Below are 21283 nucleotides of genomic sequence, written 5' to 3'. Positions count from 1 at the left end.
ATCTGGGGAACAACTTAAACGCTAGATAAAGGCTTGGTAAAGGATTTCTTGTCTATCAATAACTCAGGTAAATATGTTGGTATGATAAGATTGAAATAACTTATTAAGATAAAAGTTCATAGTCAGCTATTACTGATGTAGATAATGATTAGGCAAACCTTAGGCAAACGACATACATATACATTTTTTTATAATCATTAAAGTGGAAAAAAGCATAGGTTCGGCTCTTTGAAGACCAGTTGTCGTATTCTATGGATTCCTAAAATACCAGGCAGGTATTATGTGCGCGTATCCAGCCCTAAAGAAACTTTTTCTTGGCATTTAAAAACAAATTCCGAAGTTTCTACTAGTTTATACGGAAAATATATTGAATTCTTTATCAAAGAAAATGTAAAAAAATTTCAAAAATCGAACGATTGCTGTCATGAAGTCATAAACTGAATATATCAGGTAACCAAAGTACATCGATTAAGGACAGTACCTGCGGTCCTAATTTCTACACTCAGTTATTAAATAATCAAATACAAAAAATTTAATCCAAGATACAAATGGGTGTAGCATATCGTTAGTCCTATGTTGACTCGTAGACGTATATATATACTAATTATTAACATATAATTTAATAACAATTGTCGGCACTCAATATGTTTTTCTATTCGTGTACTTATTTGTAAGAGGTTGTTAATTATAATGGTTCGTATTGCATGAACTGTACAGTAATCCATTGGTTGGCTTAATGACCAGCGCCGGCAGCGGAGCGTTTTCGTTAATTAAACGCAAACAAAGACGACTGCCTTTACTTCGTTATGATCAAACACATTAGCGGGGATTTGCTGGCACTCACAGTTACTTCCGTGGACCCAGATCTTCGTTTCGTTCGTTCCTTTGTCGGCCGACGCATAATTTCTTACTCATTTTCCTTTCTGTTAAGGGTTATTAAAATTAACAGTAGATATCATGTTTTACGTGCAAAAAAAAAAAAACAGAAACTATTAAGGAAAACTTTATGTTTTAAATAGATATGTTTTTGCCATTACTTTGTATTTTTCAGATTATTGAGTACGTACAGTATTTAATAGGGAGTTATTGGATGTGTGGCTCAACTCTTCTATAATAGTCGATGGATGAGGAGGAAAAGGACTACATAGATTCATATTCAGCAGTGATCAATACAGGATAATGATGTTTTGTACAATATGACTACTACTACTTACACATTGGTAGTATGTATTTATTTTATATATATATCAATATCAACTTCCAAGCAGCAGTATTTCCGAACTGGTACGACGTACCTTTAAGAAAAGAGCATATTCCGGCAGCACGCCTGCGATGCCTCTGGTGTTGCGGATAATCATGGGTGGCAGTGGTTACTTACAACCAGGTGAGCCGCATGCTTGTTTGCCCCATGTGATAATAAATATATATATATATATATATATATATATATATATATATATATATATATATATATTCTGGTCTGACCGCCGTGCGGTGCGAACTACGCCATCTGTGAAGTTACCTCTTAACGAAACCCCGTCGGCATGGAGCCCGCTTCCGTTGAAGAGCAGCGCGTCGTAATCAATTTCTCTCGAAACTCGGCAAGAATGGCCGTGAAATTTTTGCCGATCTCAGAACAGTTTATGGGGATGATGCTGTGAAGGAACCAACCGTCCACAAGTGGCTAAAAAGATTCAGAGAGGGCCGAGACAATGTAGATTGTTTTTTTCGATGTTCGGGGGATTGTCCATCAAGAATTCGTCCCTCCAGGCCAGACAGCCTACGTCGATGTGCCTCTCGTGTGTTCGTCCAGATAATCATGCCCCTGCCCACACCTCTCTTGTTGTCCGTGAGTTTTTGAGTAAAAATTCCATTACGGTGACCGAACACCCCCCTATTCGCCGGATTTGGTTACTTACCAAATTGGTACCACATAAATGAGATAAAAAAAGCTACGACGGGGCATGAGAAACCTACAACCAGAGGACTTTCAAGGAGCCTTCTCACAGTGGAAACGGCGTTGGCACATGCATTATGTCATAAGGGGATAAAATATTTATATAATATATATATATATATATATATATATATATATATATATATATATATATATATATATATATATATATATATAAACTTTTATAAAGAATATCTACTCATTGTTCTTGGAAACGTCTGCGTACCTATTCTCGTGGCCGAGTGCATCACAGCGTGAAAGTCGATTACCGTGGTCATTAGTCCCCAGTACTCAGACTAATTAATACAACGTTTTGAATAAAGCTTCGGGATAAGATTCCTCACGGCGGCGATGAGAAAAATCAGAAATTTAATTAAAAAAGTTTAAGTGAGTTTTCACGGGCGAGCGTGCGCCTCGCTCTCAATAAGTCAGGCACATTTTATTCGTTTTGGAACCAAATTCCTTAAGGGGGGCTTACCAACTGTAATTAACCACTTTTAATACCACCTCTCGGTTTCTAACAACAGATCTAAAAACATACTTCTACTTTCTACATTCACAAACTTTACTAATTAGATGTTTTATATTATTATTACTTACTTATTTTAGATTTGCCAATAATCGCTTATTTTATATAATTGTTTAGGCTGGTCACAGGCCAATTCCAATTTCTAAGTTGATTCGGGCCTAATTGTTCTAGTTTGTGCTCCCATGTTTTCTTATCTGATATGCGATTACAAGTTATCTTAGTTTAATAATCAGGCGATTCATGTGATTATGAAGTATTTATTATTCTTATTAATTATGGATATAAATTGGAATAGGTTTTCAAATGAATTAAGTCTTACTTATGAATAAACTAAAACGTTCTCATTACCAATAAAACTATTTTGAGTGAGTATAAAACAAACGGCGGTGTTATAGCGTGTCAATCATTAGACACTCCGTCGGCGCGAGCGGCGACGTCTTCGTTGAATAGGTCTCGAAAAGCCGTACACGTTTTTGTGAGCTCATTAAAATTACATTACTACACTTATTTAAACAGCAAACAACTAAACGAGGCATCGTTAATGCGTCTCACCGGAGAGAATTTGTGGACATTTCCATCTGGCGAGGTACACAACAGTAGTTGAATCTATACGTATTATACATATATCTACGTAGAAGATAATAATAAACTCAAAACAATAATAAACGTAACATAATATCTATTTTTTATGGTCGTCATGTAATGTAATAGGTAGGTATATCCAATAATGACAGAATTTATTTGAAATATTTATCGAGTTCATAATTAACTTGTAATGTTTTCGTTTATGTAATTAATGATTATTATAATATTCATTAATTTAAGACACGTTTATGGTTAGACACGTTTCGTTTGTACTATTCAATACTGTAGCAATCAGTATTACAAAATATTATTATAATTACTTCAATTAATATAGGTACCTATTTAGTGATAACGTGCATATAGACATGAAGGTACTTAAGTTGTATAGTAAAAATACGAATATGTTCAGAGAACATTCATACTTTTCTACAGTTCTGTGTTCACTCTTTGTTTGACAACGTAATGTATTTTTAAGCGATTTTAAAAAGATGCTTTTCGTTGTGTTAGGCCATTGCTTGCCAATTAGCATCTTTCAGAGTCTACATTTACCTTTAAAAATTCCTAATATTAAATCCATCTCAAATGTGAGAATTCCGTTAAGTGCTTTACACAGATGATACTACAAGTAGGTATATTTTTGACCAGTAATTAAATGAAATTAAAAGTCGTACAAGAAAAGTATTAAAATGCTTGTTGTACTGTAAGTGTTATTATTTTTATGCACCTTATACACCGTTGTTGGTAAAAAATCTGGTATCCTAGCCGCTAAATCATACCAGAATTGTAATGATCACACTCTTATTGTTAAGCAGTAGCATAGGAGAGAATTATTGATTGATATAAGTACGTTTTTCTAATATCTAAAACTATGAATCATCCTAGAAAGTATATAAATATGTAAATTCGTGTTTTTGTTAAGATCTAATCAGTTAGTTAAATATTTTGAATAATGTTTTTAAATATCATTATAATAAAATATCTATTAACACAGCCAACCACCTAGCTATTAGTTCCCGTATGGCCTTAATGCATAGCGGTTTTTAGTTTATGCCTAATTTTATGCAATACTGTAGAAGAGTAACGGTGGCGCATAAAATATTCATGAATTTTTTGTACTTATATCAAATTATACATGTATATTAGATAAGTATATATACATCATAATAGTGACTAGGTATCTACAAAATTCCAGTTGTTCGTAATATTATTATTTGTATAGATATCTCCACATATACATATTAACGTTTATTCGTATGTCATCTTTATCCATACAGGTGTTTTTGGAAGGTAGATAATTTTCTACTTTGGTAATATGGTCTCTTTGAAATATAAAATATAGTTTAACCCTACAGTTGTTAAATTATTAGCATTATTTAATGAAAATATTATGATAATGAGATGTAAAGTTACTATGATCATAAATTAGAACATTTTTAGATATTTTATTAGCATTATTAATTCAATTGCAGATTAATGGTCTAGACAGATACCAATTTGTGATCTTTTATGTAAAAATTGCTACTTTCCAGTTAATGTTGTGCTTGTAGATGACACCGAATACTTGCTGATTAAAATATTTATTTTTTACTTTTAGAATGCACTTCTAAAATTATTTTGAAATAGCAATACAATATCATATTTTATTATTTCCTTTAAATGTGAGTTTGTTAAAATGTTTGAATATTTGTTCCTAAAACTAAAAGATAACATTAGATACTGTTAATATAATATAAAAGTCTTTTATACTTATTTCGCGAGCAAATTCATGTTATAAAGCTGACGTTATTATTATTTCATTTTCTGTGTTGTAAATTTTTTTTATTTTATTTTTTTAGGACCACGAACAAGATTACAATACAATATAAATTTATAACCATATATCTTATATTTATGACATGGTATTATTGTAATCCCAGCACTGCTGGTCACAGTTTGGGTATATTAATGTTTAACTTTGTGGAATATATTGTGATAGCGTGTACATAAAAAATTTACAGTATTTCTTAGTATTTATCTTAATCTAACTAAAATTTAAAAACAATGTGTATGAATTTGCTAATTTTGTTTCATTATGCGAAAATGAAATAATAATTTGTGCGTGCATATATACACACAAACGCACACGCACACGCTAACGCAGACGCACATGTACATGCACAGGCACACACACACACACACACACACATACACATATATATTATAAACAGGGATGATCATAGATTGGCCTGGCGCGTTAGACTAATCATTTAATATATACCTTATCATAATGGTTTTATGATAAAACAAACTGAATAACATAAAACAGGTTAAATTACGAATGAAACAAGTTTGTGTAATCATTAAATAAATATATTTATTTACATAGTAACGGCAAAATGAAATAATCTGTCGATGTTTATGAAAGTCCGAAACATTTTATTCTGTTCTCTTATTAATTGTAGGTATTAGACGTTGATATTTTATTCTAACCAATATTCTAATTAACGACAGTTCAAATTTTTTACATAAATACATCTTTTTATCGTAAAAATCTTTAATTTACATATTTATTTATATCTTAGAAAACTTTAGCATTTATTTACCTACACTGTTTCTTTTTTTCAATCAACATAGTGTTTAGCAAATTTTTAACAGATAACTTTACATGTACAGGCGCGAACAACATTCACTGAAGCTGTGGCAAAAATTGTAACACAAAATTACAAAATATCTTAAACAGTTTAACCTTTATACAGAGGTACTTAACTAACCGTTGCACCGCTTCTGAGTACCAGATATATCACTATTAATCTATAATCGGAGCTCACTCGTTTAGTCTATAATTAAAATTCTTTTAACGGAAACTTATCTTTGGTAAAAAATAACATTATTATACATAACCGATCAAAAAATAAAAATTAAGAAATCATGTTCAATAAACTTCATACCTTGTATGATAACAATGTTTATGTTTCTAAATGTACACACAATTCCATAACAATGAGATCGATTTCATTAATTACATTTTAGAGTCTGGACCTGAATCGTTGTATGATGAAATTGGTACAAGCAGTTACAAAAACTGTTTTCATATAAAAAACTTGCAAAATATTGATTTGTTTACAATTGATTCCACATAATTCATTAAGAGGGCGCAACCTGTAAAGCTGCCAACATCTAAATATCTGTCATACTTTAAATGAATTGATGTTTTGTACCTATTGCTTGATGATATCTAATGTAATGTAAGTAGTAAATACTGAAAGGCCGCCAATTTTACGGGAAATGTCCTCTTATCAACAACTTTTCTGCTTGTACCCTTTATGCATATTAAATTGGAATAACGTATGTGCCAAATAACATGCATGTTGGTATCTCCAATATTTCTACCATTGAGGAATAAGGAGGTTGGCTAAATTGGCTAAGCGCAAGACATGGTCGATACCATATAGTAAAAGCGAGAGCGCGCGTCCTACCCACGCGACGCCTCTATCTTAAACATGTAAACAAGTGCTCAAATCGTATACATAATGGAAATATCGTGTTCTGACAACGTTATCGCGACTCATCCCGGACACTTTGTAAAGTGGCCACATATCCATGGCCCGCCTTTAAGCCTAATGTACTCTCGTACGTCGCTTGAAAAATACGCGCTTGCTGAAACGACGCCACGAAACAAATTCTGCACTTAGCCTGTTTTGCACTACGTACAGTAACAATTCAGATAGAAATTTTAATGGATTAATTACATCGGAGATTCTTTAAAATAATATTCAAAAAGACGAGTCAGTGAACTAGAAATAATACGAAAATAAATCAATGTAGCTATTTCTAAAGACAATCATTTAGTGATGGCTAAATTGTTATGATGCGGGTATGGAACGCCATTCTACTGTTCGCGTGTGGAGAGACGTTCGCCGTTTGCCAGAGATGTGCCCCGCTTCGGAACTGTCTGCGCGCGGCTGCATCTCGCCAACACTCAGTGGGGTTTCACCTGCCATACGAAAATAATATTTATATAAGTTAAATACAAAGAATATGACTTACATACATTTTCAACGACTTGAGTTTTTAAACATACCGAGGCGAGAAGTCGGCGGGGCATTGTCGGTCATCGTGCGGCATCGCACACATCGGGATCGGGCGGGCTTCCGTAGCCACTGGATGCGTCATCAGCTGCCGCACAGCCGCCACCGTCCTTGTCCACTAGTGCAACACCCGCCGGCGCTCCAGCCCCGCAGCCTCCGACACCAGCAACGTACCCACCGCTAGGTGACTGCCAACAAAATATCAACTTAACCACCGCAACATAAGGAACTAATTTAAATTCGTATCCCAATTCCCACGTCAAGCTCCCAACAGTAGACCGTGAGCGCAATCAAAAAGTCGATTAGAAATGTCGTGCGGCTGAATGGGTTTCCTCCACTCGCGCGACTCATAAAATGAAATAGATTCCCCCACATTCGCATTCCGACAAGCGTTCGTACGAGAAAGATTAATGATCACAAAAGAAACATAATAAAGTGGAGATAGAATCTCCCACTAACAGTGTCCTTGTGGGAGTTATTTACTCCGTCGAGCCGACTTTTTCACGTGGCCTTTATTTGGAGATGGAAACGTTAGAAAAAACGATGTTGTTCTATATAACTCAAAAGGTATGGTACAATTACTATAATACTTTACTATATATCTACAAATAAGACGTTACAATGTTTTTTTTTTTTTTAAACTAAGCAAAGGAGTATATTAACAGACTGTGCTGAATCGATAAGTGCTACCTACTAGAAATGACGCAAATCAACGACTAGTCCACTTATAACTGTGAGTTAATAATACTAGTTTATAGCTATTACATTAACTATAATTGAGTAAAATACTAGGCTTAAGATAAGTGTGCAAGTTTGATAAACCAATGTGAACTTCAGCATACAAAGAATATAGATACATAATTATTTATGATATAAGGAAAGATTTAAGATTATTTGTGTGAAATGTAAGAAGTATTTATTATTATTTATTTATGTATTTCAAGTAAACAGTTACATAGACAAAACATATTCTTAGTGCCGTGAAACTGCTTTGCGGTTTGTTTGCAGCTTTGCGCTCTTGTACATATACATATATCACAGAGAATATCTTCGTTATTGGGGTTTAATTTATAATATTGCCTTATGCTTCTTTTACAATGAGAATATGTGATTCCTAAAGTGGGTTCCGCGGAATTTAGAGGTTTCGTATAAAAATCACCAGGTTTCCGCGAATTTATTTATACAGTGAAACAATTTCGTTCTTCATATTAAAAATTTAAGGAAAAAATACTATAAAATTATAAAATGTTATACTTTTAAAATATTTGTAATAAAAGCTACTGCCCTATTTAAATTACAATGTTTTTGATTTGTTGTTTCTTTTGATATGGTCGAATCGTTTGATATGAGGTTCCATAAAATAAATGGTATTTGATGCGCATTCCGTTATCTTAAATGTTTAAGAACCCCGGCCTATGATATAATATATCTACTTTCATTCGCATTTTGTAAATGTAATATCAAAATTCGACGAATACATAACTTAATTAGTAAAACTTTTAGAAGTTAAGACCTAAAAAATATATTTTTACTCATAAATGATTTATTGACTTTTATAATATCTGTATATATGTTGTTTTTTGTTCTACTATTCAAATCACAAAGTGGTTTCAGTTGAAAATAATGCATAAGGATCTCAACTGTAGTGCTGTTTTCGAATAAAAACTGAATTTACAAGTTTGAAGTTTCATGTAGTTTACAAATTATAAGATATCTACAATAATATTTTCTTTAAACAGGTTGTATCTTATAGACACCTATGGATAAATAATGTAAGCATCTTATTTAATAGATAAATGTGTTTAAATTAGACATATGAATGTTCTTACAAAGAGTTACATTGAACTATATTTTTTACCTGTAAACCACTGACTTGTCTTCGAATATGAGCTAGGCCACTGGGGTTCGCTGCCATACTTGCAAATACTAGCCTTTCCTCGTAGTCGTACTCGCAAAGTATCTTGTTGTCACACAAGTAGAATCTGTCACCTACGCAGAACCTGCAAATGGCTGTCTCTTTACATTCTGCAATTCCAACATCCACTTACAGTGATTTCCCGTGAGTAACAATAACTTTTATTACTGTACGAAAATTACAAGGATGAACATAAATATAATGTACCCTTTGTTTAATTTACAACATCCCATCTGCAGATACGTATGTTCATAATTCTATGATATTATGTTTCCATAGTCATTGCTTATTTACGTATATAAAATGTCCACTGATAATTATAATTATTAAAAAAAGAATAATTATAAACCTAATTTTTGAGTTACAAACAGCTTTGAGTTGAATAATGACTTGATGATTGTTTTTAGAATTATGAGTATTAAGAATTGTTGATAGATAATAGCTTCAGTTGACTTAAATTGTTACCTTAATTTGGATGAATATATTATAATAGAATATAGAAGTATAACATTATGAAATTTATATTAGTTATACGTGAGTATGTCCATTTATAAATTACTAAAACACATACCTATGATTGCATTGTTGACAGGCGAAACATTCTAAGTGGTAAACGAAACTCTTAGCTCGCATAACCATTTCGAAGGCGGGAATGACTTTGTTGCACGCCACACAATTGCCTGTGGCACCAAATAACCTGTTAAAAAATAACAGGATAATAAATGTAACAAGTACTTAGTAATAGTTCAAAATATTCAAGTTTGTTTTAAGATCAGTAAAAAGAGAGTAAGATTAAAAATAATATTTAGTTTATTGGGAGGTTGTCAAGAGTTGCAATAATATTTAGGCGAGTATATCTATGAAATAAAGATCATTTATCAAAATTTAAAATAAATAAAGATAATTGACAAGTCTGAAAAGAAATCACCTGGGCAAAATAATTACCCCTTTATTCATAAAAACTAAAATCTCCTACAAACCTATTTTAACTATATCATTGTTTTGTCATTTTCTATCAAATTGAGAATAGAATATTCAGATATATAAATTAGTGTTAAAATAAGAGACAAAATAATTATTAACTAAAACAGGTTTATGAGCACTTTGAGGTTTTTATGAATAAGGTGATTATAGTCAAAAACAGTTTAATAATAATTATATTTATGTGAATGATTTTTTATCATAAAACACACATAGATGGTTTGTTGATTTGTATTTAGTTTTTTTGACATACAAAATGGAGCATCTTTTCTTCAATTGATAGTTTTTAGGATATTTTTGACACTGGATACTCTCTCAAGTCAGATTTATATGATCTAATATAAAATATTAGCTATAAACGAGTTATAATTAAAACTAATTATAAATACATATTTACAATAGCTTGATTATATTACCTAAGATAGTCCCTCTTACAGAGCATAAGGTCAGCTTTGTAATATAGTTTGGAGCCGACTTCACCGAGGCGGCAGTCGCAACAACCACATTTGAGACAGTCTTCGTGCCAAAACCTCTCCATTGCCTTCAGGAGAAACCTTTCGGTGATTACTTTCCCACACTGCGCGCAGAGCCTCGCGCCCCCCGTGTTACCCGCGACACTGCTATTGAGCCCATATTTAGTTTCTTCTTGTTGACCTGTGAAGATGATTAAAGTTAGCTCTATTTCTTTTTAATAGAAGTGCAAGGGGAAGTTTTTTTTATACCTACTACGGCGGCAAACAAATATACGGCTCATCTGATAGTAAATTTGATGCTATTTATGTACAAGTAACAAATTATTTACTGTGAACTTTTGACGTAGTGCGAATGTCTTCAAAAGTTATGGTAAACTAAGATATACAGATTTAAATGTCCGTGCTTTATAAGAATCGGGATTTAATTCATGTAGCGCGAAAGTCTTAAAGTATCTATATTTTATATTTTTCATCAGAATAGGTATGTTACCATTAGAATTTATCCAACGCATTTCACTAGTTTTAACTTGAAAATGTAAAAAAGCTGATTTAGAATTTGGAACAATAAAAAAATAATAAATAGAAAATAAACAAGTATATGATATCATAAGTAGATAACGTTTTTAATTAGGTATACCCATATGTATTTTTATAAATAGATTGAAACAACTCATTTTATGGAAATAATTATTTAACCACACAGTGGAAAATAATGGTAAATTTAAATTAAAGCTTGGCGCGTAAGTAATGAATTCTGTTTCGTTGAAAACAAGTGGGTAATTGTTCGTAATATGCGACTCATTATAGCATTAAGCTAGACTCGATTGTTTTCTACTGAATAATTACGTCAATTAATTCGAGCATAAGCGCAGTGCGTGACACGCACTCGTTGCTGACGTCATTAACATGCGCATACACATTTTTCTCACAGTGGAAAAAAGAAACATTGTATCATAATAAAAGTAATATATTCACTCTATAAGGTTAAATGACATGTTTACTATTTGAACAAATGCATTGCGTGTGCGAATTGCCTCCACCATAAATAAATGGATCGTCTTTAATAAACAATCAGTTCCAATTTATCGGCACGTCGTCGTCCACATAATAATATTGCGTACGTCAAACCAATCAAGGATCCAATTGAAGGGGTAACTAGGTGGACATAACTCATCGCAATCGATCACTTGCGCATCGGCCTCCGACGGGCGACGCCGATGGCCGATACATCTCGTTTATTGAAGCCGACATCGCGACAATAAAGTTAATTGGAGTTTATTAATGACGGCTCGTTAATAAGAAAATAATAAAGATGACGTATTGCCTCGGGGCGTCGCAATTTCTAATTAGTACGCTGCAGGGGAGCTAAAGTACCCACGTACCTACGCGCTACGGCCGCCGCCCACTCCATCGTCCTATCGCGGATTACCTCGCGTGTAAACACAATAAATACACAGTGATAGCTATTATTAATTAATTTGATATATTTAACAGGGCTATGGATTGTATCTTGTATCAAATATTCAAGATAATATTCCCTTAGTGCATGCATGTTTCAAAGTTTACTTGATAGGTACGTACGTCAAATATTTGAATGAAAAAAACCACAATGAAAAATCATTTAAGTCACTTTAACACTTTGGCCTGTAATTAAGATATGAAGGTAGGCAGATAAATATATATTAGTATCATAATTAGGCATATAGGGTGTTCTACTTTTATAAAAACGAATAAGTAATATACCTAATGTATACGAGTATATATGCGTAAAGTAAATCTTATCATTTTCTTTAGTTAAATCATCATAATCATCATTATCAGCATATCAGTCCACTGCTGAATATAGGTCTCTTCCTAATGGGAGGGTGGTGGGGGGAGAGGATTGTTCAGTTCCCATCCATATTAGTTATTCATATAAGATTATAAATCTAATGAGTGAATTCAAGTTGGAATTGCATGACCAAGTAAGTAGTCATGCAATTTTAACTTTGTTCTATGATTCGTTAAAGGTATTTACTTTATCAAAAATTTTATAACTAAAATTAAACTGACAATTTAATACATTTGGTTCATGTAATTTTTGTGTAAGTTATGCACCAATGGTAATCTAATTCCATAATAGTAAAATTTTTTAGACATAGACGAGCAAAATGATTCATTGAATTATTTGCTAACTCATTGCGGTTTACATTTTACTCGTGTTCTTGGAAAATTATTTTTAATACATTAAATAATAAAAACTCCATAGGTTTTACATTAGTACTAGCATTCAAGAATCTCCGTATTTTTCCGCAGAATTAATAAATTAAGGTGAGGCGTGCGGTAACTGCATGGCGTGTTTTGTCCATTTCAAGCGCATGCCGTTTATACCTGTAATTACTAACGACTGCACGTCAATCTAATGACCGGATCGATTATATCGATCTTTGGAATCTCCGCACTATATATGCCCCTGCGACTGGTAAGGTAATGGCGCACGCGTATGAAATAGGTAGTATTTATCTATCTTTACCGCAGACGCTTTAAGAATGATGACAGAGAATTAAACGTTAAATAATGCATCTCTTTCTTCATCCATTCTCATAACCCATCTTAGGCATACATGGAGATTCTCTTAATTTCTTCCTCATATAGTGACTACGATCTATCTCTGATCGTTAAGTACCCATAAAACAAATAATTTCATTTTATACGACCAGACTGTCCCATCTATATGTCAACGTAAAAACAATAAAATGAGAGTTAATCATGTGGACTGTACATAAATATCCGGGTGAAGGCGCTTCCTATTATTTCGTTTTATTACCATTGGGCCGAGAATTTGATAGAGACTTGGCTACCGAACTGGCGGCCAGTGTAATTTTGTCGACACAGCCATAGCTGCCGCCAACGTATTAAGGCGTTTAAATAAAAAGAAATCCGGAAATAATGAAATGTATTTAATTTCAGAGACTAGTATTTTTGGGATTCTATAATAAAAATGTATGTCATGAACCGTTATAATTTTGTCATGACAGTCTGTCTGGATCTCTGTTTAAGTTATATCATTATAACTTTTATAGTTGTATTTAAGGTTCGATATTCATTCATATTCATGTAACTACAAGAAAATAAATCAAATAATTTAGTAAAAAGTTTACTTTTGTTTCAAGACAAAAAGATAATTTCATTCAAATTCTCTCAGAAGTGCAAGCGTGATTCAGTTTAAACATCCAAATATAATCTCAAATCATATTTTTATTATTAGTTAATTAGAGAAGTTATATACATCCATGGTAGTAAACCAAATTGTGTACCCGCGTACGCCTGTTCTCTGGCCACTTCAGCTTAAAATTAATTTTCTAATTTTACCGCGAAATTACTTCTAAACACGGGATCTAATTGGAATCTGTAATGGCCTTTTGTTCCGAAACCCTTTCTTGGCGTAAAACTCATTTCCGAGTTAAGAGAACTCGTATGGAGGTACCAGAGTGGCGACGTGGGTTACCTACCTGATGTTCACACTTACATACTTCAATAAGCCATTATTATATTATTGTTAATTAAACTTTAAATAGATTTACAATGTAAATTAATTAAATTGCAATTTATTACAGTATTACATTATAGATATTACACGAATAGAAACTAAATTGCTGTTAATCGGGTTATTAATCTCTCCAACTCATAGAATATTCATTTATAAACTAGACCAATACTTGTAAGATTTAGTATAAATTTTCCTACGGAAGCTAATTTCCGGTAAGTATAAATTTAAATCTAGGATATTCTCTATGTACCAAATTTCAGCCATTCTTGTCTACCTTATTATTGTTTTATAATCTTTTTTATTAAATGCTTCAATCACTATTAAATTATGTATTTTCCTGACAATAAAATGTAAACACTCTCAATGTTACTTTATTGATCATTATACCATCGTCATATTAGCCGTTTACTGCCCACTACCGAACATAGGTCTCCCCTACGAGGTGGAGGTTTGCCAGTAGTGGCCGTGTTACTTTATTGATAATAGTGAACAAACGTAGTACGTACTTTACTAACACAATTTTTTCAAAGCATTAAAAATGTAAAAAAATATTATGTAATAAAAAACTTTAGAAACTCAAAAAAAAAACAGATGTAATATTAATAGGAAGTATGTAGATAAAGTAATTTATAAAGATGTTTAGATATCTAAAACATTTATGTTTAATAGGACATTAGCACCTATATTTTAAAATAAGTAATAAAAGTAAGGTTTCCCTTATTTGCAATTTTAATTTTAAATGCAGTACCGGATAAGTTATAGATATTTATTAATATTTGCATTCGTTAATAATCAGTCGATTACATTCCACTGTTACTTATAGCAAGTAGTCATGCGTTCGATTTGAACGCAACATTAGAATTCCTTTGATTCAATTACGAGAAATGCCAGGTTATTGTAATGAACCCGCATCAAAAGCGGTACACAATCGTTCCATGCAATTTGCACTCGTTCATTGCGTTTTGCAATTAACTCGCCCTCTCTCTACCAGTATTATGCCTACCTAATGCTTATTCGGTATATCTACTGTATAAATTTGAATTCCTTTATAATCGTGTAATTCCCTATTATTATATCATTAGCATTATCCAAAGTTACATTTACATGGAAAAATTAATTCAAATAAGTCACTCTTACAACTTTGTCTATCTTATGGTACTTAACCAATTATGTTCTGGAATAATTTTGATTATATATGATATTTATTATTGAGATTGTTTTATAGACCACTGCCAACATTTATTTCTCATATTGGTGTCCGAGTGTAATGTTCTTTTCGGCGTCCATTTAATGATTGCTCTCTGTCTGTATTGTATTCAACAGACAGTTTTTACTGACTTCAGAAAAGGGGGTTATCAATGGTTGTTGTATGCATGTTACACATTATGTTGTGCTTTGTTGAATAATAATGAATGAGTAAAGCCTATGTGAATAATTATAATACAGAATAAATATTCATATGTAGTAAAATTAATGTAGTAAATAACTGTTAAAATGATTTTTTGAAGAAGCCTCTAATATTGAGGACTTTATTTTGTGGAAACTACTGTCCAGATTTTGTTGAAACGTAACTTCACCGTAATCAGCCAATCGAAAATAATTATTGTGAGTTATAAATATAAATTACCAATGCAAAGTGAAGTGGTATACTTAATTAATTTGTATAATGACTGTGGTTGCAGCTGCTCTAAATACTCATATAATTTATTTAGAGTTAGTAGTCGGTCACTCATTAAACAATGGAGTTGATTGCGTTGTTGCGATATCCATTATGCGGGCGTAATTAGATTTAACCAAATGCGGGTTTTACATTAATACTGACCCGAATGTAAAAAATTAACAAGTAGGATGTTTGCCCTGAATCGTCTGAGTTTACCTGCATTTGCTGCAAATCATACTTATCGTGTTTACATTGCGACATGCTAATTTATGATAATTGCACCTGCAGTTACTGACTATTCCACATATTGATAAAAGACAGTACCACAGATGTAGTATAATTTTTTTTAATACAAGATGAGTTTTACGCTTGATCTTATATCATTTAATAGTAAGTAATGATGAGATCTAGGGTGAAGCGTGCTTACCCAAAAGATACTTATTTACTATCGACTTGAAGAGCCTCAGATTTTATTTCTCCAGAAATACAGAAACAGGAAGGGTATTCCATTACTTAATAGTTCGCTTTTGAAACGAAGAGGCGAATCGCTTCGTGCGGGTCTGTGGAATTTTACCGACGTAATTTATTTACTTGGTACTGTAAATTAAAAATCTATACCTACATAGTTATAACTTACTGTAAGGTACTATTAGTCATTTCCCGAATAATTACATGACGATTCGGAACGCAGTGATCTGTTTGGTCGTATCTGTAGGTCGACAAGTGGCATGGGGTATTTAAACTATGCCTGTACTCTATATCTGATAATTGCTAAACTTCAAATCATAAGGTGTAAAAAAAAATTAATAAGAGCCTATTATATCTCGTCCATGACGATGGACGATAGTCCCACGTCAGGCTCCACACACCCCGCTCCTAAACCCACCATCATCGTTAACATTTCCGTTATTAAAAAAGTACGAGACTTTGTCATCAGAGAAGTTAGTTTTTTTTTTAATTAAAATTATGAAATTGATATTGCCTTAACGCCGGTGCTCCCTTCCCAACTCAAGCTTCAGAAAGTTTAAATTAATTTTTGAATTAAACCTAATAGCAGTGGTAAACGATTTCAAAGAGTTTCATTTTTATTTTCTGTTATTAAATATTACAAGTAAATGTCAAAGACCTTAGACAATTTTGATACTGAAGAATGTTCACTTCGAACCTAATAATATGTGGTACGTACAGGGAAAGTAAACTCATAAATAAACTCGTGTTCAATATGAACAAAGGATTACTTTGAAAACATTTATGTTACGTAATTTTGTATTCTCGAATCATTACAAGGAAAATCGCTTAATGGAGTTATTTAAAATATGGCGGATTGTAATTTATCATCTGATACGAAAAATATTGTGTAGGTAGTGAAGGTCCGTTGCGCGTTGAAGATTGGAGTATGTTTCTTATATTTTAATCAGAGTATTGCTTGTTTGTATTCGGCTCTCGGCCCGCCCGTCCAATACCCATTTACGATCGCGACTGCTACTAGTGTTGTGCTTCTACGTTTAATATTTGTCGATAATATTTCGTGTTCTAAGAAATTCAGAAATTAGGAACTTAACAATTTTTTATACTTAGTATATTTTTGAACTATTTATAAGCATTTGGTAGCAAAATATAATCTGGGTGATCATGTTTAACCAACCATGATTATAATGCCAGAAATATGTAAAACAATTAATTATTAAATTTTCTCTGCCTTACTGTTTCCGAAGAAACATAAATCGAATAAGAATAAAACATTTAGCTTCCCGCATTGACAGCTACACATTACTTTTAGTATTACCTTTATAGAGAGATCATTGGCACCTACAATTTTATAAAATACTCACCACCATTGAATTCAGCTACCATTGCAGTCAAGTAATTCTTTTTTTTTTAAATGTGAAATAGTAAATATAGGACTGTTTAGACAGATACTAAATGAAAATAAAAGGGTAATAAATCTCTGCACTAAGGAAATAGATATGTACCAACCGAGCAATTTATACGAGACTGCGGCGCAACCAATAAGTTCGTATTCTTAAGCGTAAACCCCACCTACTGTCACAGTTACGTGACGTCTATGTCCATGATACATTGTATCCCCAAACGACAATCAAACGTGTACAAAGTCGAGACAATCTACGTCATAAATTATTTTCTCAGAGAAAGGCTCCGGGCGAAACTTAAGCCTGACATAAGTGGGCAATAAACTTCAGCCAATTTGGAGATTCGCATCTGGAGGCTCTTATTAAAGCCCGAAAGTTAGTCCTTTTCATCCATCACTCGTAATACGTGTGTGAGTTATTGTATGAAAAATTGAAGAATAAATTGAGTCGCTGCAGCAGCGGCGAGACATAAATCCCAACTGAGCCCTCAATATTGTTTTAAAGGGGAAGTGGCCATAAATTTTATCAGGGCCGCCCAGAGCCGCGGGCGCCGGGCGGCGGCGTCGCGCTCGCTACGCTACGACGCGCTGGGCCGCCACCGTTGCCTCGCTACAGTGCCGCCACCGCCATTGCTACAGCCGCCGTCGCCGCCACCGCCACCGCCGCACTATACCCGCAATTTTCCGCCATTGCTCCTACTGCATTCGATGCTCATGTGAATTTGTTGTGTTATTTCTAGTGAAATTGAAATCCTTCTCGTGGATAAATGCTATCATGAAAACGCAGCATCGATTTATGTTGCACTGCCGGAATATATTCTGATCTCTCTATTTACAAATTCATTTCAAATTTTACTTTAGAATATTTTTTAATCTATTATAAAAGAAGCTATATCTAGTTACCACGCCATCCTGAGTAAACACAGGGACAATAATTGGCACATGAAATCAAAGAAAAGAGAATGTTCTAATTTTTCTCGGTTGGCCATTATAGTTCAATTCATTTAAGTATCTAATAAATTACTATATGGCTATTTATAGATTATTTGGTATTAATTGTATATCGAATTTTGGCCATTGGAATGTTGTTCTATTTTTCATATAGCCTAATATTATAGCTTACAAATGAAATAAAATCATAATAAGGAATTCGGAGACGTGGCTAAAATTAAAAGAGATTTCCTAAATGTTTACTATATATATATATATATATATATATATATATATATATATATATATATATATATATATATATAACTATGTAAGGGTTTTGTCAGTAGTTGCCATGCTTGGCAGATGGGTTGCAACCGCAGTTAGGATTTGGTGACGTTTTAAGAGAGTCGTAGCTACTCGTACACCTCTTGTGACACCCACGGAATAGGAAGAGGTAGCCTAGTGTATGCTAAAACCACACGATATAAATATTATATAATTATTATATAATAAAAATTACTAAGTAGTTATGTTAAAACCTAAAATTAAAACAGTGCCTGTCATAACAAAAAAAAACAATAAACACATATCTACTATATCAACCTTAGTCGGCTATATCCATAATACAAATCAGAATAATCACATAAGATCACAAGATTAAAACTACAATCAGGACAAAAAAACGTGCTCCTTGGAGAATATTGTGGGGCACAATAAAAAATCGCTTATTTTTATCAATATGATCTGGGTGTTGGACATTTCGCATAAATGTGATATTGCAATATCGTTCGTCCCCTTTTTAATATCGCGACGGACGCTGCCGGCCGGTTTATGGCACAACCCTTCCCGCGTTTTATTCGCGACCTGTTTGTCCTAATATTATGAAAAATTTACGTCAGCAAAACGAAAATATCATGTTGCTTATATTTTTTGTGTTATTTCATTTTAAATATAACAGTAGATATATATTAATATAGTAACAAATAATTCATAATTACATTTCATATCGGTACAAACCAAACTGTGATGATAGAGACTATGCCAAATTTTTTCTATATAAATATAATTAATGGTAAACAAGTTCAGAATTGTCTGTCTCCCAGGCTAGAATGGGCCACCTCTTCCTTTCCCGTGAGTGTCATAGGAAGCGACTAAAGGAACTTAATGGTCGAGAGATTAACAGCAGCGTCCCTCTTAAAACATCACCAAAGTCGACCTGCGGTGCCAACCTGTCTACCAAGCGTGGCAACTACTGGCAAAATCTCTCAGTAGAGAGAGGCGTATGTTTAAGAATGAACAGTTAATAACTGATATAATGATGATAATGAAATTAGTATTCAAAGACAATAAATTTATGAAATAAATGCTTTAGTAGGTAAAATAGCTAGATAAGTCATTTGGTATCACAATAATGATTATCGTGCTTAACTTATTTACTATTATTTATATAAAAATCAACGCTTATTACTTACGTATTAATGTTTTTTACTGTTAAAATAAAAAATTTAATACCAAATGTATCGAATAAGAAATGTGAAAGTCAAGGAAGTGATAAATAAATAAATACTCACTATTTGTGTTGTCGGGTTTATGCATGGCCGGGGGGTCTCGAATCATAGTGGCGAGGACTCGTCACTCGCGCATCACAACACTAATCTTCTGAAACAATAAAGAACGAAATATTATAACTTTTAACATCAAATTACTGTAAATCTTGTAGTAAAATTACAAGGGTCTTATATATCCCGCATTATTGCATTGTATCCAATTATAATAAAAAATACTTTATCTTATTTATAATCTGTACTTTGACAACTTTGGAGGTGTAATGGACCTACTGATAGTTGCAGGTTCAAATCCAACACACTTTTTGTAAATATATACATATTATATATAAACAACACTGAAAATAGAACAAATAGACATATCTATAAAAACTAATGTTTGTGTTGCAAGAAAATTGAACCTGCGACCATAGTATGATGAGGCAGTATGTTAATTCGTTACACCACCAAGGTCGACAATTATAATAATTATGCAATATAATTCCTATTAATACCATAAATATGAAATTTTACATTGGAATTTTTTTATTCTTTTACTGAAAAACTATTAAACACATTCGAATGTAATTTCGTACACAGGTAGGTTACTTTATGTATTGATTTACGTAGGTAAAGCCGCAAAATACAGCTAGTTATAATTAAGTAAATGCTAAATTACTTAATGCTCATTCAGAAATTTAGCATTAAGGTGAAAATTTTAAAACGTTTAATGGAATTATAAAAATATTTGCTTTGCTCTTAACTTTGTTTGTGTGACTGAATTATATCAACTGATCAGAATAAAAAAAAATGAATATTCTTATCGATATCAAATATTATGTGTATAACAAATTGCGTGACTCCTTCATTAAGGTGTCAAGTGGTAACAATCAAATAAACAAACTCTTATTTATATTTAGAATAGAATTTAATTGTACATATAGAATAAATAAAACGTTAAAAATGTTCGAAATGTAAATAAAAATTATTATTAAAATGTTTACCTACCTTCCTATTTACTTCAACATGTAATTTAGATTTTATAACAGCCGATTGGAATATCAAATTCTGCTATCACTTTTATTATTAAATTTAATGAAAATGTTTACGACACATGACTGCGTAGATAATTATTATTCGTTAATCTGTACGTGTACAACAAATACAACATAACTCTAAGTTCATCATAAACAAACAAGGTGTCATTAGATCAATTTTCTCTCGTTAATTACATTGTTTT

The 21283-nt window shown here is 32.5% G+C and overlaps 1 protein-coding gene across 4 annotated transcripts in view; it reads right to left on the bottom strand.

The window, feature by feature from the left end:
• Positions 1 to 5398: 5398 nt before the first annotated feature.
• Positions 5399 to 21283, bottom strand: part of LOC113523629 (LIM domain only protein 3-like) — a 56009-nt gene continuing 40124 nt past the window's right edge. For 2 of the 4 annotated variants that reach the window (XM_031907415.2, XM_031907417.2), the window contains 6 exons: positions 20071 to 20155; positions 10451 to 10688; positions 9625 to 9750; positions 8997 to 9138; positions 7132 to 7326; positions 5399 to 7044 (listed from right to left, as the gene is read on the bottom strand). In XM_031907415.2, coding sequence (XP_031763275.1) covers positions 7162 to 7326; positions 8997 to 9138; positions 9625 to 9750; positions 10451 to 10688; positions 20071 to 20116 — 717 coding nt within the window. In that variant the 5' untranslated portion in view covers positions 20117 to 20155 and the 3' untranslated portion in view covers positions 5399 to 7044; positions 7132 to 7161. Of the gene's footprint in view, positions 7045 to 7131; positions 7327 to 8996; positions 9139 to 9624; positions 9751 to 10450; positions 10689 to 20070; positions 20159 to 21283 lie in introns of all 4 variants that reach the window. The other 2 variants (XM_031907416.2, XM_026909630.3) reach the window with 1 other exon arrangement.

This window comes from Galleria mellonella, unplaced genomic scaffold, assembly GCF_026898425.1.
Source record: "Galleria mellonella isolate WM207_F2 unplaced genomic scaffold, CSIRO_AGI_GalMel_v1 utg310, whole genome shotgun sequence".
Taxonomy (NCBI): Eukaryota; Metazoa; Arthropoda; class Insecta; order Lepidoptera; family Pyralidae; genus Galleria; species Galleria mellonella.
The sequence above is the reverse complement of the archived record's forward strand: the minus strand, read 5'-3'. Positions and strand labels throughout refer to the sequence as shown.